The 27,337-nt window shown below is 37.4% G+C and overlaps 2 protein-coding genes across 8 annotated transcripts in view; one reads left to right on the top strand and one right to left on the bottom strand.

Moving 5' to 3' along the window:
• Positions 1 to 4,527: 4,527 nt before the first annotated feature.
• Positions 4,528 to 12,204, bottom strand: SPCS3 (signal peptidase complex subunit 3). The gene is made up of 5 exons (XM_064652544.1): positions 11,935 to 12,204; positions 9,305 to 9,378; positions 6,623 to 6,699; positions 5,349 to 5,464; positions 4,528 to 4,976 (listed from the first exon to the last, which is right to left on the bottom strand). Exons 1-5 carry the CDS (start codon positions 12,075 to 12,077, stop codon positions 4,844 to 4,846), a joined length of 543 nt encoding a protein of 180 aa, XP_064508614.1. The 5' UTR covers positions 12,078 to 12,204; the 3' UTR covers positions 4,528 to 4,843.
• The window catches only part of ASB5 (ankyrin repeat and SOCS box containing 5), a 40,014-nt gene continuing 24,557 nt past the window's right edge, over positions 11,881 to 27,337 (top strand). The window contains exons 1-2 of one of the 7 annotated variants that reach the window (XM_064652537.1): positions 11,895 to 12,009; positions 17,886 to 17,940. In XM_064652537.1, coding sequence (XP_064508607.1) covers positions 17,927 to 17,940 — 14 coding nt within the window. In that variant the 5' untranslated portion in view covers positions 11,895 to 12,009; positions 17,886 to 17,926. Of the gene's footprint in view, positions 12,010 to 16,008; positions 16,077 to 17,885; positions 17,941 to 24,372; positions 24,634 to 27,337 lie in introns of those variants that run through there. The other 6 variants (XM_064652542.1, XM_064652536.1, XM_064652543.1 and 3 more) reach the window with 6 other exon arrangements.

Below are 27,337 nucleotides of genomic sequence, written 5' to 3'. Positions count from 1 at the left end.
GCAGACTATACAAATAGCACTATACCTGTTGTTCCTGTTGCAATACAGAAGCAAAACCTTGCATGTGGCATCCAAAGACAAGTTCTGCAAAAGGAGTCCCCAATTAGGAGTTTTCAATTATCCCTCTTTCCTACCGACCACCTGTGCAGTCAGCTGGTAGAACCTGTGGTTGGTTTATCACATGCCACATGACTCTAGTTCCCTTTTTAAGAAGGTCACTTTGCAAAAGCATTTCTAGTATTCTTAAAAATGTCAGCATCTTTCTGGAAATAAATATGTATTTTTCCCATAAAGCACATGGAAATCTTTATATTACAGCTGCAAAACACATGACAACTGCTGTTAACAAAATTAGGGGTGTAATATAAACATGCCTTCAAATTACAAAAATCCTTGCTCATTGTCATAGTCCTCTAGCACTAGAAATACGTACATTCTCTCTAATTAATTTCTGCCAGTTTTATCATTTTAAAGGAGTGCCAGCTATTTGTTCAGAATTTATGTGAGCACCACTAACAAGCAAAAGGGAATACAGCTGGGAAGTAAAGGAGAGTTCCAGGTGACTTTGGTGTCTGTGATTAGCCCCGAGTTGGTTTATAGTTTATGCATAGAGGATTTAGAATTATTAGACCATTAATGTTTGAAAAAAGCAATTGTGTTGAAGTTTGGAGTAAAGGGGAAGGGGAGAAAAGAGAGGGAAATAGAGTGGGTGCGGAGAGAGAGAGAAAAATTCTGACCATGAGATGATGAGATGGCCATTCTGGACATGCAGAGGGTTAGGGGCATGGCTGACAGAATTGGGTTGTTCAGCCTGGAGAAGAGAAGGCTCCAGGGAGACCTAATTGAGGCATTTCAGCACTTGAAGGGGGCCTATAAGACAGAAGAGATGTTAGCAAGGGTTGTTGCAATAGGACAAGGGATAATGGTTTTAAACTGGAGAAGGGTTGATTTAGATTGAATACAAAGAAGATGCTTTTTTACAATGAGGGTGGTGAAACACTGAAACAGGCTGCCCAGACAGGTGTTAGACGTTGGATGGGGCTCTGAGCAGCCTGATCTAGTCGAAGATGTCTCTACTTATTGCAGGGGGGCTGGACTAGATGACCTTTAAAGGCCCTTTCCCCCTCAACTACTCTATGATTATTACTGTGACACAGTATTAAGGAAAACAAAAACTTTAACAGAATACTTACTTCATCTTTACCCATGCCCCATCTTCAATAATGTTATCTTCAACCCCTTATCTTCAGTAACATGCCAACTCAAAAAAATGGTCCCAGGGAAGCAGTGGAGGACACCAGAATTTGATACAGTAGCGATTTGGCTTGTTCAAGCTAACAATATATAAAATAAAAATATGCCTGATGTGACTACTGTAATATGAACCTTTACCAATGTGCGTAGAATGGGACTCTTCAGGCTAAAGGCTATTGGCTTGTTTGTTGGAATGAAGTTTAAAATGTTTTAAAAACAGTTTTTAACTGTTTTCATGAAAAAAAAACTCCCTCCCAAAATAAAAGAAGCCAAATAATGCAAAAGAACTTTTCTATGTATTTTCTGACACAAGTTAGGAGTAAGATTGTTCTCCAGTACCTGAATTTTCCATTTAAATAGTTTTCATTTTACAGAACTGTTCCTGCAAAATCTATCATCTTGAAAAATTTTTCAGAACAGTAACATTTTCAACATTTGGAAGTCTATTTGAATCTGGCTGGTAAGCAATATATTAGCTAGCTTTAATTTCATTGTTCAGAAGAAACATTAAAAGAACAAACAACTAATAGAACTAATGCATTTTCTCAATGTCTTTCTATTTTCAATATCTACTGTGCCAATCCATTAATAAGGTTGTATGTGCAGGGGAACAGAGCTCTAAATACAGATTTTTAAAAGCCATCTTCCTTTCCTGCATAGGGCTTTCAGTGTTGTGCTGCATGATTTTGATGGCAAACTACTTTAAGAATTTTCATTTTTCAGTCCTTACACAAGAACCATCTCCAGAATCTCAATAAAAAATTGCTATCTGAAATGCATTATAAGTGTTTTCATACTTCCACAAAAGGATTTCAAGCCTTTTCCCATTAAGTAAATTACTTGCCAGGGAATACCTCGTTTGTACACATCACTACATAAACCACCAATATTTAGTTAGCAACACATCAGAGAGAACAACTGGCTGCCAGCAACACTACTTCTTTTTATAAGATATATAAGAACAGACAAGAGTAAGTAAATGCCATTTGTTTCCATAAAGGCTGTTCTTTTTATAAACGGTTTGCTAATTGTCACAACAAAATACAGTAGCTTTTACTTTTCGAAAGCCTTTTCACTTTTTTATAGAGAACATCTGAGGAATTTGCCTCCTTATACCCTGAACCAAGAAGAGAGGAAATAAGCCTGTCCTGCTTGGTGGCTCAGAAGTGAAGAGCAAGCTATTACAGCGTCATTAAGGGCTCACCTATGCTGGCCTTTCCCTCAGGATAAGCCCAAGTTCTTCTCTCTGAGAACCTGAACTCCGTGATGGTTTCTTCTTCATCCCTCTAAAATGCTCACCTCTAACATAATTTCTCTTCACTGGAAAAGGCTAGTAAAGCTTCAAGCATCCCATTTGAAAGCTACAGTTTTAGTGTCTTAAAATGTTGGTCTGCTGGGAGGAATATACCACTTTGGATGAAAGAAGATAAATTTCTCCCTGATGTTTTTTGACAGCAGATCCTTGTCTTTGTGGTTAAAGTTTCTCTTTAAGAGACAGCCATTATATTTATTGGAAGAGTATTGCTGAAGGAATGCAGAGAACAGGTTGAATGCCAAGCCACAAGAAATGTTTCAGTAAATATTTCAAGAATATAATTTATGAATAAACCAACCATTTGTTTGGCAATTAACAAAACAACTCCACAACTTTGCCCAATTATTCCTAAAAATAGTTTGTTTTCCTTCTGTATGACAGTTTTAAGTTCTCTATAACAGTCTTTGGAGCAATACAGACATTTGATATCAAAGCACAAAAAAAATAGTATGTATTTCAATGTGCTGATTATGCTAATCTGTGGAAAACAGCACAAGTTCAGGGAACTAAAATTCATGTAAATATGCTGCATACAAACGAAAAATTGTCCTAAAATACTCCTGTGAAAATAATGTTTTAGTTTTCGCACTTAGACAAAATTTTGTTTGTAAAGACAAAGGACTTTTTGGAAATTTTTTCAACACCTCTTTGATACACCAACTTGATAAATGTACCAAACAGTCACTTAGGGATAATTCACAAATATTAAAGATGCCTTTTGAAAAGCAAGTTAGTTCCCTCAAAATCCATCTCCTCTTAGGTGAACTCAAAACAAAGGGGGAGATTTTGCTCCAGTCTTTTGCATCTCTTCTTTTGCAAGGTTTGTCACATTGCAATTCTCATCATTTTTGCTATTATTTTTTTCTGATTTACAGTATTAAAAACCTCAGTTGCAATTTCAGACTTAGTTTCCTCTTTTTCAAAGTTCCCAGCACATTTAGAACATTCCATGTCTGTCACTAAATTAACTTCTGTCATACTTTGTTTGAAGATATATGTGTACATTAAGAACTATGCCAGGAAGGCGATTGCAGTGTGTGCTCCTTCTGGCTATACGATGATCTAAAACCACTAGTTGATCAGTATAAATCATCATTATTGCCAAGAGGTAACTCTGATACCCTGTTCCTTCTGTCCTCCCAACTGTGAGCATTCACGGCTGTAGCTGAGTGAAGGAGGACACAGAGCAGGATGTGCAGCCACAGAGATGCCACTTTTACAGCAGAGGTGCTGACTGAAACTGCTTCCTACTTTTCCTGGCTGATGCAAATCAGGAAGACTTGTAGGTAGATTCATGTAATTCATGTAGATTACTCAAGCTGGTAAATCTGTCTCAATTACTCTATCTTACCATGGGGAAACCCTCTATTTTGTAAATGTTTTCCCAGACTGTTTTGAACAACATCTGTCCCATTTCTTGCTATGGAAGGTCCCCTCTAATATTAGTTATCTCAACCCCTTCTGAGACAAGCATGTTCATTCTTTCTGCTGAGCAGATCCCAACAAAAATCAAGAGATTTGTTGGTAGACAGCCTTTCTTTACCTAAAGCTTTTACTTTTCTTACTGACTTATCCTTATGTCTTATGCTGAAAGTCTTAAGATTCATGCTGAATAGATTTCTTTTTATTCTTCCAGTTTGCTGCATTATAAGCAGTTATTAAAATGATCTATAATACAGAACTGGATGGGCTACATCAGTGACACTGAAAACAAGATCTACAGGCTGACTGACAGATAATGAACTATCAGTTTTCCATGTAGCTGTTGGCAGTCCTAGAAAGGACCAAGCTTACCTACTGTAACAGGCTAAGCATGCATTTAGCAAAATGCTGTAAAACAGGATAGCTGTTTCCTTCAGGCACTCCCAGAAACTAGCTCCAGAAGGTGTATTTGAGTTCTACAAATAATAAATAACTATCACAGTACTTAAAAAAAGCCCAAACACAGGAAGACTATCTTCTGGTTTAAAAATATTTATTCAAAAGAAAAAGAGCTCTATACCCAGATGGCCAGGAAAAAAAATAAAAAAATCCTCAGTTCCGCCCCCCAAAACCATTACTCTGCAATTTACCTTTCCCATAAGTTTCAGCTTTAATGTTTTATTTAAAAAAAAAGAAACCTGAACTTTAATTTCCTTTTTCTATGCTGTTAGACCTGAGGAAATAAGGTTCCTTTCACTGAAAAGTTGCATGGGATGTGAGAAGAAACCACAATAAAATGTATTCACAATATACAAGTATAAAAATATCTTGCTTATGATTCAGTACTATAATTTAATAACTTTTTGTTGTTTCATAGGTATCTGGGAAAGGTACAGACACATGTCCTGATCCTGTTACAAGAGGTAGGATGCCAGCATTTGGTACAACATTCCAGGAAAGAGTCAAAGTGATGTTCCTGTTTCCCCTGCAAAAGCAACAAAGACTATCAGCACAAATACTCAACCAATTTAATTAACAGTTACTAATATTAAATACATTAGGATACAGACTGTTTTTCTGGTCCACTAACAGTAAGCTTTTTATTTTTATGTAGTTACTTCATGAAGTAATACCTACTTTTTTTTTTTTTTTCCTTAACTCCTTTGGAGTTGAGTGCATCACAGAAACAATTCCAATAATAGTGAAAGCAGAAACCCAGAAGATTCAACAGGCTGACAAGAGTATCAGACAGAATATAGGTACTTTACCACATCAATAAACATGCATATAAAACACAAAGTATAAGAGTAAATCAAGATACTATGAATAAGAGCAATAAAAAAAAGGATTTACTTACTTGAGACCATTTCCATCATCAAAGAAAAAGTACTTCGACTTCATGTCTTTTAGGGACAGCCTTGGGTTATCTCCTCTCAACATGATTTTGTCCCAGAGGACCACTTGATTTAGAGCCTAAAAATACAATTATAATTAACTCAGTAAGGTACTTTACAGGATCACATTCAGACACTGGAATTTCATAGCATTATTTATCTGAAAACCCTCAAGTACACGCTTGCAATTCATAACTAATTTAACAGAATAATGCCTTACAGAAGGGGAATCTAGTACTGCTACACAGTGAAGAGTGGAACAGAATAAATGAAAACAACAAGGAACACCTTAATAAAACACAAGAAAGCCATCTTAAAAAGTCATAAGCTTTGGAAGACTTACAAAGCATGATGGGTCTTCCTTTTGAATTGCAAAGGTAAATCACTTTTAAAGCAATATTTATAAATAAAGGATTTAAATTGAGCTATCATGACTGCCTAGGTATTGACATTTTTCCAACTTTAAAGGAAGAAATCTCAACTTGAATTGCAAGCATAACTACCCCTCAAAAAAAAGGGAAAAAAGTGGTGAGATAGTTTTGTGCAGCAAGTTAAGAACCCTCTCAAGCTTTCGCTGTATCCTTGCAACATGACCACAGTAGCTTTAACTTGAATTCAGTGGCACCATGGCAGCATGGTGTTTCATTAAAGTAATTTTTCCATAGGCTGTTCCATACAGCTCCTATTAGATCAGTGAAGAGCGTCTTCAGCTACCCAAAGTAACAACATCAGTAGCAACTTAAAGGATGCAACAACGCCAATTATTTTAAAGAGTATGACAAGATATGACGTGAATTACAGGGCTACAGCAACTGGTATTGGCAAACACTTCTGTGATCTATGAACAAAACACCCACCACACCAGGCCAGACCAAAGCCACTATATTTTGTTTCTAACCGAAGTCATCTGCAGAGTGTTAGGAAAAAGTAAAACGCACAGAGAAAATAAGTGAAAAAACTCATTTACAGTACACTATTGCAAGTGTATTGCAACACAAAGCATGTGCTACTTTTCTCCCATTCTACTAGTAACATATCAAGTCAGGTCTCATGAAGGTGAACCTCCCACCCTGCAGTTAAACTGTCAAGAAAATAACAATCATGAAGGCCAGTAAAAACAGCCCAAGCTAGTAGGAAATGCTGGTGCCTTAATTCTTCCCAGCAGAACTACAGAAAGTTTAAAAATAGCTATAGTACTAAAATGGGTAATTGCCTCCACCTTCTTTTTGATACTTACATTGTTTTTCGTTGAATATTCTGCAGACAAATATAGAAACAATTGTTTAACATTCCAGTCAAATATACTCTGCAGATGTATGCAAGTTAAGAAAAATACCATATTGTACTTACATAACCTTCTTTTACTTTTACTAGATCTGAACAGACTATGATAATTACAGAGAGTTCTTACCTTTCAATATACCTCATCTTATTCATAAATCAGAGCACTGCCATATATTTTAATCTTATTAAAGTGACAGGTTTTTAGTTGGGTTTTTTTTACTATTTATGAAATTTAACAACTATTTTTCCTCCAATGATTTAAGAGTTCTATATTTGACACTGTAGTTAGTAACCAGAATCCTCGGCTAGACAATTCTAAAACCTTTAACATAAAAGGCACGACAGAATTCTTCAGTAAATATCCTCAAGGCAATTATTTATACTATCAGAGAACTCTAGTATCCAATTGTGGATCAAAATACAACAACATTAAACAATATAATAATAAACAATACAAAATTGGCAGAGTGTAGGGTATTCAAAGAGCCTCCAATACCCACATTGGAGACGTTAGAAGCTGGAAAGTATTTACTGTTGGAAAGGACACAAGAAATTAGAAAATTTTATTACATACTGACAACAAAGAAAGCTCATTAGACTGGAATAAAACTCTGCTCAGATTTTTGATAAACAGTAAAGAACTGATGACTGCCATTTGAGACTGTCAGTATAATAATGCTGGGATTCTAAATAGTTGTCTGCTTATTTAACAATAAAATGCACCATGTGTGACTACTGAGGAAAATCCTTTTAACTCTCAATAAAGATTAGCTGTAAATTTTCTCAGTCCTCTTTAGTATTCTATTTGCCATTTTCTTAAGAATAGATTCCCTAACTAGCCTCAAAATCTGTTGTATCATCTTCCACTCATTCATCAAGACTAAATCATATTTTTAAGCTACTAATTCAAAAGGCAAGAAAGGAAAGAATCAATTATTTAACTGCTGTCACTGCAAGAATAGGTAGAGGTATTCTACTTGAACATTGTTTGTCATCTAGCTGAAAATAACAAAGGATTTTGTACCACTTGCAAAAGTTGGCAACAACTTAAGTAAGCTTAAAGGAGTTTGTGAAAACTGTATCCTTTCCTTTCCTTTGCCTAGTTTATTTTTCTAACTGCCACTTTATTTAATTTTTCCCAGGACTAACAACTTGTTTCCAGTAGTTAAGAGAGCCCATGTACCCGTATTTCTTTAAAAATTTTGACTAAAAAAACCCTACCAGAGAGTTGCATTTTACAGCTCTAAACATTGCAAGGTTTATTTATGCCAGGCATGAAAGATTAAGTCAGACTCTTTATAAAAAAAAAATAAAATTACTGCTACTATTAGAAACCATTAAACCATGGAATCTTTATGCCCTTTATTGCAGACTAATCCTTGTATGAGAACATTTCTTTTAGAGGTCCTGTCCTGCCTTGCTCTGCTTCCACCTATATACACTGCACACAAATCCATGCATCTATTTTTGAATTTCAGACTCTGATTTTAATATGTATAAGTATTTAATAGGTAAAACTCAGACTCAGGAGCTTACCTCTCCTGCTTCCATCTGATAAAAAAAAATAATCCTCTTATTGCTGTGCAAGACAGACCTGCAAAAATCTGATTTAGTCTGTCCAGCATTCATTATCAATGTTGTATTTTGTGTGGTTTGCTTACAGAACATAGCGTTCTTCAAAACAGGGAAAATGAAACACAAAGGTAATCAATGTCTTGCCTAACAGTGACAAAAAACAGTGGACAGGGAAAAATCCCAGCAATCTCAGCCCAGCTGCAAAGCAAGGCTTAGTGTAATCACCTGAGGTAAAGCATGCTGCCTCATATTTGGTACTGACTTCTGCAGGAAAACACAGATTTTTCTCAAGAGCCTAAATTCTAAGGATAATTCCCTTCTAGTGTCTAAAAACTTACTCAACACAAATGAAAAAAACCCAGAAATACCCACAACACAATTCTCTTTCCCCAGTAAAACCCAGGCTAAAAGGGGAGCAAAGAAATACAAAAGAAAACTGCAAAACTGTAATAGTAATTGAGAAAGAGGACAAAAAATGTGATAAATTTTGTAGTACATCATATGCTTCCCAATGAATTTCATACTATTAAATGCTAAATATTAGAGAGTATAACACCTAAGCAAGTAAAGGATTACAATGGTTTGTTTATTTTTAAAAGAATATAGGTACTTCTATGCAACTAGAACTTTGAAAGCCTCATGACAAAATGAGTTTGAAAGGTGCATCAGTTTCTAGATTTGGTATGACAATCACAATAGTATGCTATATAAACTCTATCATTAATTCACTCCTCAAACCACCAATATAAACTTCACTCAAAAGTAATACTGCTCAGATGTTAAACTGCACTTGCCATTATTAGATACAGTGCACTTCACTATTTTAAAAGCAGGTATTAAAAAGAGAAAACAACTTGTCATCTACTAGAGACCAAGCAGCTATTTTATTTCACTGCCATAGCTATGCAGAATACTACTTTTTCCTGCTTTAAATTTTATTTTAAGACAAATTGCTAGTTTCCCCAAGTCCCGAACATGTGAAGATTATAAGGTAACAAAAACAGACATCAAAGTGTTCTTATTTCAAAAGTTGGAAAAACATTTTTTCCATTAAGGATATCTGCAGTAATGTCAAATGTGACAAATCCCAGATCACTTCTTTCTCTAGGTCCAGTGAAATCTTCTACATTTTTTCTAAGACAAAACAAAACACAAGATTAATCTTTCTCATTATTTGTCTTTTACACATTACATAAATTATGACTGTTATCAGATATTTCTCGCATCCATTTTCCGTATTTTGTTTTAAATACTTTTGGTTAAAACATAATCAACATGACAAACTATCACCTATCTTCCAGAAACTAAGGTGTCCCAGTTTTGAATGACAGGCCTTGCCAGCATACTGGTCTAAGACATACATGTAGCCTCCAGACCTTTTCCTCTTAACAAAAATCTGTACCTCTCTGTATCTAAACCGGACTACATTTCATTTTAGTAAAATATGTTAGCCATGCCCAAATATATAAATCTGATTGGAACACCGTCAGCATAGCTGTCTCCTGGCAAGCATTTTCAATATTATTTCTCAACGTTCCACAAAAAAAAAAAAAGCCTCTAGTGCTCAGTCTTGTACAGGACACTCCAACCATTCTGATAAATGAGTTTAGGTGTGTAGTTCATACAAGTTTTGAGATTTATCCCTGTACAGTATAAGTAGCAACATAAAGAAAATGCTTATTTTCCTCTACATTATGGAAAATCATATCATTTTGGAAGGCTTCATTAAAAAGCCACATTTGGAACAATATCTGACATTGCCATACTAAACCGCAATAGAAAAAGAAACTGGAAAAAAAAAGAAACAGACACACAGCAGATATTTCCATATGTACTCATAAAGCTTATCAATTTACCCAACTTACCCTCTACAAAGAGGAATACTATAAGCAATCAGCTTGACAATCAGCTACAAATCTTAATTCCTAATGTAACACATTTTTTACAAATTATGAACTTCATAGTTACATTTATTCCAGTTTGGAAATTAGTCAATTAAAATATAATTTTCTTAAAAAACTAAGTTTGGTAATTAAAAAAAAAAAAACCCAAAAAAACTGTTTACCAGCGGACAAAACTTTTGGGGACACTAGTTAAGAAAAACACCACCAAAACTTCCTGATTTAAGTCTTGCTATGAATTTTCATCCCTTTGCAAAAAGCAGTATCTTTTGAAGTAGTAAACCTTATCAAGCACTTCACTTCTTAAGCACTGCCAATCTTGTGCAGTAGCAGGCTCTAAGGCTGGGGTCTGCAGAATGCAGAAATTCAAGACAAGCAACTGAGGTGTAACATCTCTCAGTAATACCAGATCTGTGCCTCACAGACGGCACTAGCAATATAAATTTCATCCTAATTAGGCATTAGCATGCTAACTCATATACACTGAGCTCACCATAAAACTCAAAAATATGCTTTTTATGCCAGTTTTATGTTGTTTGCAATCCTCGGTCTAGCGTAAATATGAAGTTTCTTTTCCTGTGGTATTAAACCACACTGAAAGGTGATGGCAGTCCCCACTCTATCTGCATTCATCCGCCCTCTCAAATCCTGCTGCTAGCCATCCAATGGTGCCACTTACCTTCGAGTGGCTCCAAAGCTCCACAGAATCATCACAGAATCATTGAATGGCCTGGGTTGGGAGGGACCTTTAAGATCACCTAGTTCCAACCTCCCTGCCGTGGACAGGAACACTTTTCACTGGACCAAGTTGCCCAGAGCTTCATCCAACCTGGCCTTAAACACTTTCAGGGATGGGCTGCTTTAGCTCACTAATCTGGGCCCAAACCAACCAAACAAAAAACATTAGCTGAGTTAAAGCAGCTCACTGAAGTGTCCTACAAGCCTGATTCCCCTGTGGAGCTCTGGGTAAAGGGCCATGTGGCCAGAAGCGGGACCAAAGACCACTCTTTGGTGGCAGTAACAGCTGCTCAACTGCGTGTGAAACCACTGCCTTCCACATCATACATCCTTAACTTGGCGGAAGTGTCCTAGGACAAAACTTCCCTTCCGAGAAAAAAAAAAACACAACAAAACACCACCAAAATTGAAAAATAAAGGTTCCCCAGCACAAGTTTGCATCAGAATGTTTTGTCTGTGGGCAACACACTTTTGATGTGGTATTTTGTGTCCTACATCTGGTACCTCTCGCAGAAGAGAAGCCATCCCAGTCAGTCTACTTGTAGACAAGAAAGGACGATAGGCTGTCAACAGGGAAATCTGAGTGAAATACAGATTAGAAGGAAAAGGCACTACGACCAGATGACCATAGGATAATTTGCATGCTCATCTGGGTCCCTGCCTCCCCAAACCTGCCGGCAGCAGTTCTCGGCTCGGCCGTGAGCCGCCGCTCCGTTCGGAGCAGGGGCTGGTTGCGGCCCGCGAGCCCGGCAGCGGCCGGTACGGCGCGGGGCCGGTCCCTGAGCGCCGGTCCCTCGGGGCTGCCCGGAGCGAACCGCCCCGGCCCCGCCGTCGTGGGGCTCCCCCATTGGCCGGGCGGGAGCGCGCAGGAGGCCGAGCCCGGGGCGGCCGCGCCGGGGGCCAGGGACAGCTGCCCCCGCCGGGCATCAGGGTCCCCTCACCCGCCCCGGCCGTGCCCCGGCGGCCCCCGAATCCCTCCCCTTCCCGGCGGGCAGCAGCCGCCGCCACCGCCCTCCTCCGCCGCTCCCGCTCCTCTCCCGCCCGCGCTCACAGCGTGACCCGGGAGACGGCGATGCTGACGGGCACGCTGCGCTCCTTGAAAGCGGTGGTGATGAAGCAGCCGAAGGTGAGCGCCGCCATCACGCTCAGGGAGAAGGCGAAGAGCGAGTTGGCCCGGGACAGCACCGTGTTCATGTTCCCGCTCGGCCCGGCCGGGACTGCGACCGCGGATCGGGGGGGCGGGCGCGCGGACGCGGCAGGAAACGGCGGCGGCGGCAGGGAACGGGCGCGCGACCGCCAGCGGGGGGGCGTGGCTTCGTGCCGGCTGGGGGGGCTCCGGGAGAGGTTGGGCCCCTCCGGCAGTGCCCGCCCCTGCGCATGCGCCAGCCCCCTCCCGCTGCTGCCAGGCGTTGGGCGGTGCCCGGCGTCGGGCCCGGCCCCGACATGGCGGCGGTGCGGGAGCTTAGGGCTCGCCTCTGTGTCCGCGCCTCAGGGCCGGGCCGGACCTTCTCTGGTACCGCTCACCCGGGGGAGTCCGCAGAGAGAAAGGTTGTGTGGCCTTTGGCTGTGGCGTGCCAAACCTGACTGACTTTCATAGCACTGCTCGTACGGCGGTTCTGCGTACGTCTGGTGTACAGAAGAGAAAAACACATGGAGACTGGACGTGCCTGCTCGGTTCCGTCCCGCTTAGCTGTCGGTGGTTTATTTTCCCTGTCTGCCCTGCGTGGCCGTGGGAGGTCTCTGGTGTGGCGGGCCCGGGGCGGAGGCGCAGCCGTGTGCCCTGGGAGCGGCCCTGGGGGACCTGCCTGCAGCTCTCCCCATTAACAGCGGCAGTATATAGGTTCTTGTCCTAGTTTCTTGGTAACTTTGAGGAAATGAAGGGTTGTTGCGTACTGGAGCATTTTCTTTTCTGAACTGTTTGTCACCTCTTGTGTTTCCAAGGCATTGGTTTGTAGAGTCAGGTTGGTATTTGTTCCTCTGGTGGATTTTTTTCGTTTGTGTAATAAAATGTAAATAACATTACAGATGAAGGCTTATGTTTTCACTTGAAGTCTATATCTTGCTTTCACTGGTACTGTGATTTGCCATTCCCTACCTTGTTTCCTGTAGGATGTTCCTATTCATTTCCACATTGTTACATTCTCAGTATTGCCTAGAAACCTAATTTAGTAGCTGCGCATGTTACTGGAATACTTTTTCTTTACCAGATGGCTTGATGATCCCACATCATTTTCAGGATGAGGCAGTCTTTTACCTTACTCTGCTGATTTGGTTGAAATTCCACTTCAAATTGGTGCTATCAAAGCTTAATTTATGTAGTGAGGTGATTTCTAACTCCTCTCCAAGGCCCCTACTTGGTGCCCATTCCTGCTTCCTGGGCCTGCAACATTATGAATGCGAGAACCAAGGGGAGTGAGAGCTTCTACAATGGTTTGAGTTGAGGGTTTTTTGGTGTTCCCACCTTTACTTTACTGTATTAAGTATACCAGGCCCGATTAATGCAGATTTCTCAGGGCTGACAACAGGTGTCAGCAGTGGTTTAGTTATATTTAACTTCCTCTTCCCAGTCCTAAGGTTTCAGAGTTGCAAATGCTGGAGGAGGAACAGGAGCTCAGACGCAGGGGTCTGAAAGGGTGGAAGGCCTCATGGTGACTGAAGGGATAGGAAGAAGGTGGCGACTGTCAGGCCATTCTGAAATACCTATGTTCTGTCATGATGCTGCTGTTTCTTTTCCTCCCAGTAGCCAAGAGTCAGGTCTGGGATTCAGGGAAGAAAAGTCAGGGAATGGAAAAAGAAAAAGATCATACTCATGCTTTTAGTTTCCACCCAGACCAAGTACCTGTAACATGTCTGTTTAGCATTATTATTACGTGTAGGGTGTTAAAGTACTTGTGGGGCCATTCCTTGCTTTTGGGACCACGTGTTCCACTATGCAGTTGGTTTCTGTGTGTCCCTGCATTTGCCCCACTGAAATCAGTTTCAGGCCCGAAGAGGGGAGGCTCTTTAGGAGTGTCCTGCTGGTAAGCTCCTTACCAGTGTGCATTTGGTAATTCTCAGCCTCCCTGGTGTTCCATAAGAATTCCAGCAGCACAGAGAACTTCTTGTTTAAAGTTTTTTATTGGCTTATTATTTTATGCTCTTCCAAACATTAATTATTGTGATGATTTATGTACTAGAACATATTGTTATTGAAACCTTAGATAACTCTTACTGAAAAGTGGGTGCTTTTCCCCAAAATATATGAAGATTTAGAAGCATCAAGGAAGCTTTTACCGCTAACAGGGGAACCTAAAGGTTTCAGAAGTTGTAAAATGTCTGCTGCAATCAAAAAGATAATTCAACTGTGAACATTATTTTTTTCTTGTCTCTAAAAACAAAAGGCTTAATTGCCTTCGTTCTTGCTTTTAGTTCTTATAGTTGCTGTTTAGAGTTTTTCATATTAAGCAACTGTTTGTTTAATAAAAAAAGTGGCTGTTGGGGAGAACTTAAGTAACTAAGGCAGAACTTAGAGGAGTTAAGTTTTTAAATTTCCAAAGCAGTAATCAAGTACCAAAATCAAAAGGTTTATCCAAAGTCATGTGTTCTTAAGGCAATGAATATGGCTGTTGCTTGTGTAGGTTTGGATTTATTTTAGTAGAACCTTTCAATAAATGTCACTTAAAAGCACATTATGCAGGGGAAGACAGATGGTGTAGTTTATTCAAGGATTGATCTGTTACTGTTTCAGAATAAAGAAACCTTCTATAGCTTTTTAATGACTGAAATTTTGAAAAATCAAAATAGGAGAAAAATTTTGAAACAGAGAAGGCAGTTGAGAAGGAAGAAGATAATTATTCGCAATAGCTGTTTACTTGTACATTCCCAACTGTTCTGTGAAAAATATAAAACTGGTATTTTGTAAAGAATAGTGACATAATATTAATGTTGAAAGTCACTGTCAGCTAAATAAGTTATGCTACTCTGAATGGATCAAATACTATAATTATGAAAACAAATTTATAGAACCTTGGGGAGGCAGAAGGGTTTGGGAGACCATTTCCAAGATGCAGTGGTATACATTACACCCTAGCAGTGTACTCATGCCAGACCAGCAGTGAACCTAAGGCGTGGCAGTGCTCAGGCTGGTTCTTATTTCAAGAAATTTCATATTTTTCATTACAAACTCATTGAACAAAATGCAGAGATAGGATTGGGAGCAGGTCTGAAATGCAGAATTCTTCCTTCTTCTATCCTTCCCCAGAATTATCCTACTTTGGAATTGTGTTTTTATGCACTCTTTGATCTGTTAAACATGTTCTTTTTTTATAATGTTGGCACTTCGACAGGATTGATCCCTGTCAGCAGCTGATGATTAGTAGTCTTCTGAGGGAGAGTAGCTTGCACTCTTTGGTTGATACATTTCTACTCAGATGTTCAAGTTACAGTGGGATTCCTTTAATCATCTATAAACAAAATGTCAAGTGTTGACACTGACCATCAACAGAGATTACTATGAGTCCTTTGTTTTCCCACTGAAGTCATATTGGTTCTGATATGGTACACACAGATGGGAGTGTCGGGGTGGCTGACAGTTTAGGGTGTCTGGTTTGTGAATTTCAAGTGAAGGGGAGATATTAATTTCAGCCCAGGTGGCAGCACCTTTGGTCTTCTTGGGACTTAAGTCTGACTAATTTTACAGGTCAAAGTTTAGGTGCCTGTAGCATCTTTGGCACCTAGATAGTTAGATGAAGACTGTATAGATAACTTTTCTGATCTAGGGATATGTATCTACTTCTTGATTTTTTTACCAAAAATGTCTAAATACTTTCTTGAATTTGTCTTCTATTAATTATTGAAATGTTAATTCTTTAAGAGACAATAGCTACACACAGCCTCTTAGGCAACTCTGGGTAGGATGATGAAGATTAAAATAAACGTGACCACGAGCAGCTTGGGGAACTTTTGTCTCTTGCAACAGGCCCTTTTCAGTTAGCACCTCTTCTGGGTGGGTCATTTTTACAGCTGGTGTGAGAAGGCTGTGGCTAAGAGAAGTAGGCTTTTTAAACTGCATTGAAGGGGTTTTGTTTCTAACCTTCTCATCTCCATTTTTTTGCTTTGGATCTACAGAGTATGGAGAACAAAAAGACAAGCAAGAAGAAATTTTGCCTTGCCTTCATAGTATTATTATGAGTCCTTCAGCAAGAAAATCTCAGGGTAAATTTCTGATTTCAGAATGAACTTTATACTTTAGAACACTGCTTTATGTAGTGGCATAATATATGGCAAAATAAAACCTGCACTGGAGAAGGAGCCAAATATTCTTGGCTCCAAAATCAGTATGTTTTGGAGCCTGACAGTTAATTTTTGGCTCCTGGGAGGTTTGCCCATTCTGTGGCATATGAAGCCATGTTAGGTAAATACATTACTGATTCAGCCTAACCTTTCACACTTCATTGTCCTTTGTATTCTGTGGCAAGAAGCTGGGTGCTACTGATCCACCTCACCCTGGTTTTACCTCATTCACTCAGCCAGTTACAAGTTCTTTATCACAAAGTATTTTTATGTCTCTTGTAAAAGCACCAAGCAGAGACTGTCATGCCTCAGCTTGAGGAAAAGGATGCTTTACGGGCTGTCACAATGATGTCATTTAGCTGATACCAGTTTTAGTGGATGGAAAAAACCTCTCTGTTATGAACACTAGTCATGGGAGTCAGTGTATAGTGACATATGCTTGCAGAATATACTCTTAACTCCATCCCTACCAAGTCATGATATTGACTGTGTAATTTCCTTTTATTAAGAATGTTCTTAGGCACAAAAATATACTTAACACAGAAAGGAGACAAATTAAACAACTCTTAGTCTAGGTGAAAACCTAGAAGGTTTGAAAAAGGGGGTATAAAGTTAAACAGATGATTTCAATCTTTTTAAAAATAAAAATAATTTTTTTAAGAAAAAAATTAAGTTAATTAAAGAAAAGTTTAAAGACAGCCTATAATCTGGAATAAAATTAAAAATTTTGTAAGGAATTCAAATTGATGACAAAATATTCGCAACTCAGATTTTTTTTTTTGAGCAAACTTTTCAGTTTAGAATAATTGACAATTATTTGAACTTGATGATATAATTTACGGGTCTTACACATAAATAAATAAAACATTACTATGGATCCAAAATATTTTCATAAGACCAGTTTCAAACAGCTGAAGAGTTCTAGGTTTCAAAGTGACAGAGAGGTATTAGTTACAGGTGCAAATCTGGTGTTTTGAAAACTGTAAGTTAAAACAGAAAATTTCTGTCATGTTCATTTCTCATGTACAAACTGTCTATGTGATGAAACCCAAATTTGCACATCATGGCTCTTCTGGGATTTGAAAGCACATTTATTTATATACTTATTTGTTTAGAAACAGCTATTTGATAAGAACCTGTGATATTTTTGCAGTTCATTAAAGAAAGATTAACTGTAAAAACTGCAAAAATACCAGGTTCAGTTACATGAATCCAGATTACAAGGTGGTTGCACTAGAGAATAATAAAGTTAGTTCTGTCAAGCTAGTTGAAACATCAAAAGCACAGGCCCTGTGGTACCACAATCCTAAGGAAGAGGTCGAGTTAGTTCTGAAGAGGGAATCTGTGTTCTATAGACATGTGGTTGGCAATGAAAGAAATTGTTTGGACCCAAGAAAGGAACTATATAAAGGGAAAGAGAAGTAAAATGAGAAGACTCTTCCAAGTTTCACTGATACAGCTGTATCAGTACATAAGGTCATCAAAAATTACTCCTAAGTATCCTTAGGAAGAGGCAGCATCTATGTGCATTTTGACGTTACTCTCCCCTCACAGTTTGCTACAACTTTTTCCGCAGGATTGTTTTCTCTGTACCAGAATGGATTGTAGGGGGTGTGAAGGTTTTTTTCAATGTAAAGTCCATCAGGTTAGTTTAAACTCATCAACAGTTTAAATTGCCAGGTTTTGAACTGAAGAGTGTACCAATACACATTCCTTTCTGTTGATTTCCAGGAAGAAGAGTGAGGGGCAGGAACCTCTAGCTGAGGAATGGAATGGGCAGCTGGAGGTGGTAACTTTTTTAACTCCTGGGGGGCAAGTTTTGCTAGAGTTTGTCTGTCAGCAGGCTGTGTGTGCCTGCTGTCTGACACGTTTCTGGGTTTAGTAATGTCTCTAAGTGCACACATGACTTATTTTGGAATCATCTGTAATACCCTTAATAGTTGAGTTATGTTAAGTATCCGAAGAGGACTGCAACAAATACTGTAGGACAAACTTACTATGTTTCTAGCAGAACTTGGATTGAATTTACTTGTAAGCAGATTGGTTATACCTGCTTCTCTTCTGTGTAGAACTTTACTGTCAGTGAATAGATGGACTGGTAAAGCAGATCAAGACTGCTTATATGATACTGTGTCTGATAGCAGGGACTGTTTGATACTGGAGTTGTTGAAGGGGCATCTATCACCATTACGAGAAGCAACTATCCAGTGGGTGTATAACAAAGTGATACAGATTTAATCTCTATATATTTTTAGCAAGAACTGAGGAAGGTAGAAGACTGGATTTTCATAATTGCTTAAATATCTGAGTTACTTTTCATGCTTTTAAATCCATGTCATATAGAGAATGTCCATTATGTGTAGAGATACTGGTTGATTTTTAATCCTTGGCCAGTAATTCCATTCTCTGGACATACAAGTCTGTATAGTAGAACTACTTTCTAAGACAGGAGTAGTATTTTCAACAAAAATGCAAAACACCTCAAAAATGCAAAAAACCTCAGTTTAAATTCATTAAGTAGAATAAGCCGTAGAATAAGCAATCTTTTCATTATGTTAGAAATGAAAGGTTTCATCATTCATCACCAGAATAACTTGATTTGTATAGAACCTAAACTGTATCAGAGCACTGATTTTAATACATACACTGGAGGAAAAAAGTTCAACCGTAGCCATCCAAAGATATAAATTTGAACTTTCTAGAGCAGTTTGAGAACTGATGGAAATAATGTGCTACACCAAAATATGTGAGAGAAACTATATGTAACAAAACTTTTATAAGATAGATTTTTGTGCATTAAAGCTTTTTAAAGGAACTATATGTTTTATAGTCTTATGAGAGAAGACAAATGGTGTCTAAATACATAGCTGTTTAGTAGAATGGGTGTCAAAAGTCAGAGTGTGACTATTAAGAAGAGAAGGCTGACATGTTTTAAGATACTCTTCTTTTTTCCTGTTATGCCACTAAAGATGTCATTGCATTGCATTTTGAAACAGACCTTTGGTTTAAGTCTTTGGTTGGGTGATCAGGAGACTAACGTGAATTATGAGAACTGCAGAAATCTGAATGAAAAATAACTTTGGATATCAGTTATAACTTCACGCTGCATGGTTTGTGTAGATCCTGGATAGACATGGCATTCAGGAAGACAAGATGTAAAAAGGAGATGTAGGCCTTTCATTTGTTTGATTACAGCGTTGCATTTGCTTCAACTGACAACACAACTCTCAGGTTTTTGTGCTGAGAATTTGGCTTTGTCATGGTGCTCAAGCAAGTCTGTAGAATTACTAAGATAGCAGTGGGATGCAGTAAAAAAAGCAGTTCTTATGTGAGCCAAATTTGGTCTTTTCTGGACCAAAGTTTGTGTTCTCTACCTTTTCATCTTTTCATTCCCCCAAAACAGTAGCACAAAGTCTGTACTTTGGTCACCTCTTCTCTTCATGAAGAGTAGTGTTTGGGTTGTGCTAATGGGTTTGAGTTCCTGTTTAGAAAAGGACTCAGGAGCTGTTCGATGTCTTCCTATCACTCCAGCTTCTGAATTTCTTGTAACTTTCAGGTAAATATGATTTGTTGGGGTTTTTTTCTGTGCCTAAGCATAAATGCATAATATACTTAATTTATGAATGAGCACATAATTCTTTTCAATGAATTATTGAAATGAATGTTAAATATTTTTTATTATTGTTTGATGGTATGTCTGCCTTTTGTCTTAGCTTCAATGTTAAGGTAACATTTTGGATAATGAGGAAATACATTTTAGAATACTTCCTCTGAGCCTAGATTTATTCAGTTCAAATGCTTTCAATAGAAAATAGTGGAAAAAATTGCTTAACACAGATGAAAATGGAAATGACATGAACAACATTCAGTAACTTCAGAGGAGTCAGGTAAAATTTTTAGGATTAGCATCCCATACACCTATTAAAATGCAAATCAGTGGGCCGCTAAGCAGGTAATTTTTCATTCTGAAATAGGCATTTCCTTTTTAGTAGCTCATGCTTCTCAGCATTTTCGAGTCCTTCATCTAAAAGTAAATATGTTTTCCAAAATTAAAGACACAGCATATGCTGTAAGGAAATAATATTTCTAAGGGTTTTACAGTCTTTAGTATTAAAAAAATGCCTTCAAAGAATAGATAGTCTATCAGTTGTGTTATTGTTCTTGTGTATCTTACCTTACTGAAAATTAAGCACACTGGTCTGCTAAAGTGTAGAGAAAAAATTACCAGACTAAAATAAAGAGTTTATGAATGTGGTTATGTAATTAATCATAGAAGGTAGTGCATCCTTTTTTTCTAAAAATTATTGGTTGAGGATAAATAGTGTACTAGATTTTGAATTAGCATAAACAGGTACCACTGCTGAATACTTTCTTTCTGCACTTGGCCACTACACAGCAAGGCATTAAAGGGCAGGCTACTTGGTCTGAGCTCTGGAGTTTGAAATGAACCGCTTTTAAAGTCATTATAAATGGCAGTATTGCTATTTTGATTATATTCATTATGTTCTTTAGAAATGATAACTGACCAAGCTGCATTAGAAAGGAATTTTAAGACCACGAATTCCAGCATTTGAAGTTTATTAAGTGGTTTTAAAATTTAAATATTTAATTGCAAGAAATGGAGAAGCATATCAGAGAAATTACTACGTTGTTTTATTTGCTGGGAATGTGCTAGTATGTCAGGTTAGGGGTATCCTTTCTATCACAGTATTACTATGTTCTTAAACAAAAAAAATAATCCAAATATTGTTTATCTGCAGTGTAGGTTGTTGTTGTAGTCTGAAATTCGGATCTCAACAGAAAAGGCACTGCTAGGATTAAACAGGAAACCTTGGGCCACAGAGGCTGGGGAAAAACCACCATCTAAAAGACCAGACAAGATCCATTGTCCTGATCAATATTTCATTTTATTTAGATTTTTTTATCTGATTTTTGTATTAAAATAAAAATTATTAGATACCTAGTTAGTTTAAATATTCTTTTCATCAGGATATCTGAGTGTTTTGTTGACAGCAATGAAGTCATCTTCAGAATACTACCCATTTTATAAGTGAAAAATCGAGGCAGAGAAATTTCATTCCCAAAAGTCAAAACTATATGGGAAATGTCAACATCCAGATTAAGCCATTGCTCTTTTCAAACTCTTTGATATTTTTATAATGTTGTATATTTGTTACATATTGGTGGTGCGTTTCCATTTGGAAGTTTTCATTATTCTGCAGTGCTTCAAGACCCAACTCCAGTCACTTCATGTTGCTCTGCAATAGAAAATTCTTCATGACATCACATTGCCTGTCAGATCCTTTATTTATGTACCTATGCTTCTACTTTATGATTTCTATTGCAGCAGCTGTAGCTTTCTGTTCCTGGCTTTCCCAGTCTGCATGGGCTTGCTCTCAGCTATGTTGTGTTCAGGTCTCAGTATTCACATTGCTGGTTCTTCCAAAATGCCGTGTGGGCGTTAACATCTGAACAGTTGCTCAGTTTTCATGACTGGGTGCCTCACAGCACAGTTTGCCAGCAAGCTGTAATGGTAATTTCTGTAGCACTTTAGTAGCCTGAAATTAGAATAGACTTGGTTGTGCTGTGCAGTTGAGAGAGTTTCTAGTTAAGCGGGCACATAAGAGTTACAGAGCTCTAAAAAAAAGGAAATATCATGAGAGTAATTTTGCCAGGTTCTGATAACTATGTGTGAACTGAAATTCTCAAAACTCAGGATTTCTTTCATCTTCATGTAGTTTAGGACTGAGGAAGGAAATTTTTGAAAGGCCAGAAGACGAGCCTTGATACAGGAATAACCCTCCTGGTCAATTTTCGTGTTGTTCCTAAAAGTAGTTTTACAGATCTGTCAGATTATTTGAAGCATCACTTATGAAATATTAAATGCATACACAGCCTTATTTTTGAAGATTTTTTAAAACTTATTTTTGTTGAACCTTTACAGAAAAATTCAACCTGAAGGAAACTACCTAAAACCTGAGAAGTTTATTTTCAGTGATTTACCTACTGTTGTTATAAGAAGCAGGAAACAGTATTATAAGGGGAAGATGAACTCTGAACACTCCTGTTAACTCCAACTGTTATTTATAGTAATTGTTATTTGGATTTTTGCCCCTACAAAGAAAGACTATTTTGTTAGTTAACAAAACGTGGGAGAAGTCCAGATGGGAAAGCACAGGTACTAGATGGCACAATATGAAGTCAAGAAAAAAGAGTCACGTAAAACACCGTAAGGAAGAAAAAGGCTTACCATAACATAATGGTTTTTATGTTTTTTTCTTATTCTGCATGGTAAATTTTTAAAACAGGTACTTAAAATGGCTGGGGAATTCTGTGGACTGATCAAGTTAAGCATAATAATACTAGTAAAAATATGGAAGAAGTAAGAAATTCCAATACTGAGTGTGTTACTAGGGAAAATACCATTTCTATTAATGATTGAAACGGAAATTGGCAGTGGTAGCTCAGAACATAATGCCTTTTATCCTTGTGGAAAACATGACACCTCAATTCAGTGTCAGATAACAATGTGCCAAATATAAACAAGGATTTTCATTTGGCATTTTAAGTACTCATTCCCGCTTCTAATAATGGTATGAGGAAAACAGTTTCTTTTCTATCTGGATGAGAAAATGCCTATAAATGAAATTTAGTAAAAAATTGCATGTATAAACTGCTTTTTAATTGCCTTTTCTAGTTATGATTGACTTTTAAGTAGATTAATTTTTTTTCAAAGAAAAATATTGAATGCCTGTTTCTCTCAAAGTAACTACAATTCAGTTCCTGTCTGTTATAAATCTTGATATTTATTTCTGAGCACATTTCCCTTTATCATTGTCTTTTCTTTATTTATATAGGGCTTTTTTAATGTATTTGCCAGAAAACATTATAGTTTCTTACTCTAATAAATTACTCCTAGAGTTATATGATGTAGTGTCTCATTTTTTCCACTTTTCTTTCAAGAATACAAATTTGTGTTATATCCTTAATATCTGCTATGCTGTTCGTTGAAGTCAGGGGGATCTGTGGATGCAGTGACATTTGGATCATACTCTTTGTTCCTGATGGACAGTTGCCAACATTCTAAAATATTTTTTTCTGACCACCAAACAAGAGAATCCTGGATAGAATAGAAAAATTTAGGATTACTATGGGTAGAGTACTTTAACCTATAATTCAGGACACTGTTTCTTTTATTTAAAAGAAAATATAAAAATTTAGAACAGGACCCTTTCTTGTGCTGCCAGGATTCTTTACTTTAGGATTATAGTTCACTTAGGCATCTAGTTCTGATATTCAGCTCCTCGGTTTGTATCATGTTGCAACTCAGCAATTAACTCAGCAACTATTCACACTAATGGAACAACTTGTGCATGACTGCTGATGACTGTGAGTAATAACTTTATGGTATATAAGCAAATGAATTCTTAAAAAATCTGAGGAATCTAGATTCCCCTCTCTAAAACTGGCCAAGAAATAAAATCTGTCATGTCATAGGTTTAAAATAATACAATGCAGCACAATGAAATGTGTATCATAAATATTAGACATTTTCCATATTGTGTGTTTACCACTGCATTTTAATTAATTTAATTTTAGATGCTCCAAGGTATTATACATAAAAATATCTAGATGTTTGATTCATATCATCTGCTCTGAATAGTGTTTTTTTTTTATAAGGCTAAAATCTATGTATGCTGGTTGCTTTCATTCAGCCTGAGCAAAATAATAAGAAACTGTCAAAGCCGGAAGATATTAATCTGTTTAATGTGTATTTCAAATATTTACTGGTGTGGTTCTAGTTTTATAAGAAAAAAATGTTAGTGTAACATAAAATTGAAGTATCACAAAAAAGCAATTGTACTTAAGCAACAGGAGAACATATTTTAGCAAAAAACTGATTACCTGGTTTAGTACCTAAAGTTGCAGGTTTTAAAAATAATACTTTTGAAGGTGTATTTTGAAATGTATTAATAGGGTAAATAAATGAATAAGAAATGCAGAATTTGGAATGCAATAGACTTTTTACCTGGAATAAGTACATCCAGGATCTTGGTACTTGCTATCCCACTTGAATATCACCAGGCTAGCAGTAGCAGTAGTGAACTCAATACTATGTACAGTATAAATAATCGTCATATTTTGAGCAGCAGGCATCATGACCAGCTGATATTTTCTTTCCTCGGGACCAGTTGTTCCCAGGAGTGCATGGCTGGAGCCATATGATCTTATCAACACATTTGAGAGCCTGACCCAAACACTGAGAGAGATTTTGCTGCAGCAATGACTGTCATAGAAGAAAGTCGCCCTTTTGCACAGCAGTTATCCAATGTCTACTTTACTATACTTTCACTTTTTTGTTTTAAACTTTTTGTGAAGATCAGCCTTGCTATACTTAGCCATTTCTACATTGTGAAAGGAAACCGTAAGGAAGCAGCAAGGATAGCTGCTGAATTTTACGGAGTTCCTCAAGGACAAGGTATATTTGTACTTACTATCTTATCACTACTGTTTGGGAATTCTGTTGTTACTGTGTTTGTTTTTTTTCAGGTAATTACTTATCTGCTAGCCTCATTTTATATTCAGTTTGTCATATATATGTATGAGTGGGTTTTTTTCTGTAGTTCTTGCTATGTTTTGTGGAACAAAAATTATATTGTTAGATGATTTAAGTTTTATTTTTTATTTTTAGGGTAATATTAAGTTCAGAGTAAAACTGAGGTATCACGGCCAATGTCCTGTTAGGAGAGAGGCCTATACTTAAGATGGCTGTATATAAATAAGATTGCCAAATACTTCCCAATCTAAGACTATTTTCCCAATTGCTCCTTAGGTTCCCCAGCTTACTATGCGTGGTTGAAATTTTCCATACTTTGCATATGATTGTTTTGCACCCCTTTAGTGAAACTAGTCCAAATATTTCTGAGAATTATTTCTTGATTAAGGTAAAATTTTCTTACAGTAATTTATTTGAGAAGATATGGTCCTTCTATACTTTGAATAAGTTAGTGTCTTGGCACATATCAGGAAGCCTAGTAACTCTTCAGCATGGTCAGGTTTTGGGCATCTGTATGGGAACCCTTCAAATTTTTCTGGGTTGAAAGCTCTTGTGAAAATTCCTTCTTCTGTTTGCTCAAGCAGAACTTTAGCAGTGCTGGGCACTACTGTTGCCCCAAGCTCATCTGTAATGAGCCATTTTCATTCAGTTCTTCTAGTGGGTCACAGAACACTCTCTCTTCTGAATTGTAGAATCCTGGTGCATGACTGAGCCCTGATTTTGCTCAGCTTGGGATACCTGCTAGCTCGCTCATCTTTATTGCTGTTCCTTGTATTCTGGGATGACATCGAGTTTGAGTTAGGCAATGGAACAGGAAGACTTATCTTGCCTCTTAACCACCTTTACCACTCATCTCTAGGTACTATGAACATGAAGAAACAGCCGGAGTTAGATGTAAAAGAGAAGCTATAGAAATGAGCCAGAAACAGTTTCAAACTTGATGTTTTCAGTCTTTGATGTTGGGACGAAAGCTAGGCATTTTGTGGGTGTGTTAAGATTTGCAAACCAGACAGAGAGGCTTAAATCCTAAAGCAGGAATTAGCTTACTTTGCAGAAGATTTACTCAATAGGGATTTATATCGTGTTTCTGCACAAGCTCTGAAACGCAGGGGTTTTATATCTGAGTATGTTAAAAACTCCAATTGAACTATTATGCATGTGTATTTGTGTGTGTATATGTGCAGATATATGTGTGTGGGAGGGGGTGTGTGTATATGTATAAATTCACTACAGTAAGATGGGAAGAACCCAGGCAGAAATACTTGCAGAGGATGGGGAAGGCCTCACTTGAAATCAAGATTTTTTGCCAGAAACTGCTGGCTAGCTCTAAGGCAACTCATTATGGGAAGACTGACACAGAAGCTGGGTAAGGAAGGAAAAAGACTTGGGAAAAAGTAGAGGGAAAGGAATAATATGCATCATGTTGGAGAGTAAAATGGTCTCTACAATGTTACCTGTTGCTGAACCCAGGAGTCTAATTTGTTCATTTGTCAAATGTCCAATCAATTATCCCTAAATAAATGTATTGATAAGCATTATAGTAGCTGGTTCATGCAAAAGATGAAAATCTATCACTCAGGTTACTGTTTTGGTCAGGTAGCAGAGGTTTATATTGATTTAAAGGCTCAAAAATCTCAGAGTTTCTGGTTTTCTGCTTGGTTCATTAAAAGAAAATAGTTAATGCAACTATTTTGTGCTTAAACTCTACTTTTTAAAGTTTGACACCTGTGTGTCTTCATTTTTCACTGCCCAACTTGCAGTATTTGATTCTGGATTTGTCACAGTTTGAAGCACATGTTCAGCTAATGTTACATAATCTGCTCTTCATCCATTTGTTGTCATTAACAGGACCAGTCCTTGCTCTTTGGGATGCAAATAAGTCTTCTCAAATTACTATTATATCTTGTCTTTTCTATACTTTTGTTCTGTGCTACTGTCTCAACTCATACCTTGTTGTGGGATTTGGTTTGTTGGTATTTGTGAAATACAGAGATACCTCAGTAGAGTTTATACAATACCATGTAAAAAATATCCCGTTAAAAGTAATATCTGAAGGATGTACAGTAAGTAATGTTAAGATACAGCTTGAAATATTGCATGATAAAATTAAATACTGAATATCCTTCTAATTAGTGACCCCATTCTGTGTTTTTTCTTAAGCAGCAGAGAAGCCTTGGCAGAAAAAAAAACCAAACCCCCACCAAAATAGAAAATTAGCCCATAATCTATCATTAGCTAATTGAAGTTTATAGTGTTTCAATAAGTAATTCAAATTAGAGGAAATGTTACTTTTCATTTTCTAGTTTTAACCTGATTATATACTCTCAAATTTCTGTTAGTGCTGGTATTTTCAGTTTGCCTACAATAATAAAAAAATACTTTTTGCTACTATAATGCTTGTCTAGGGCAGAGTGCTATAATTTTAAAGACAAAAAGAGCCTTTGGAAATAATGTGTTACTAGGCACAGGCATTATTTCATACTTGCTAGATTGAGCTCTTAAGTTAAAATAAGCCTTTCTTTTATGAAGCCTGTATTATGAGGGCGTTTTAGCTAATGATCAGTAGGTTTATGGTGGAACTCCTTTCATCAAACTGATGTTATATGGGTCGTTTCAGGTTTTGAGG

The sequence above is a fragment of the Pseudopipra pipra genome, chromosome 4 (assembly GCF_036250125.1).
Source record: "Pseudopipra pipra isolate bDixPip1 chromosome 4, bDixPip1.hap1, whole genome shotgun sequence".
NCBI lineage: Eukaryota > Metazoa > Chordata > Aves > Passeriformes > Pipridae > Pseudopipra > Pseudopipra pipra.
This window is presented reverse-complemented; position numbering and strand designations above follow the sequence as displayed.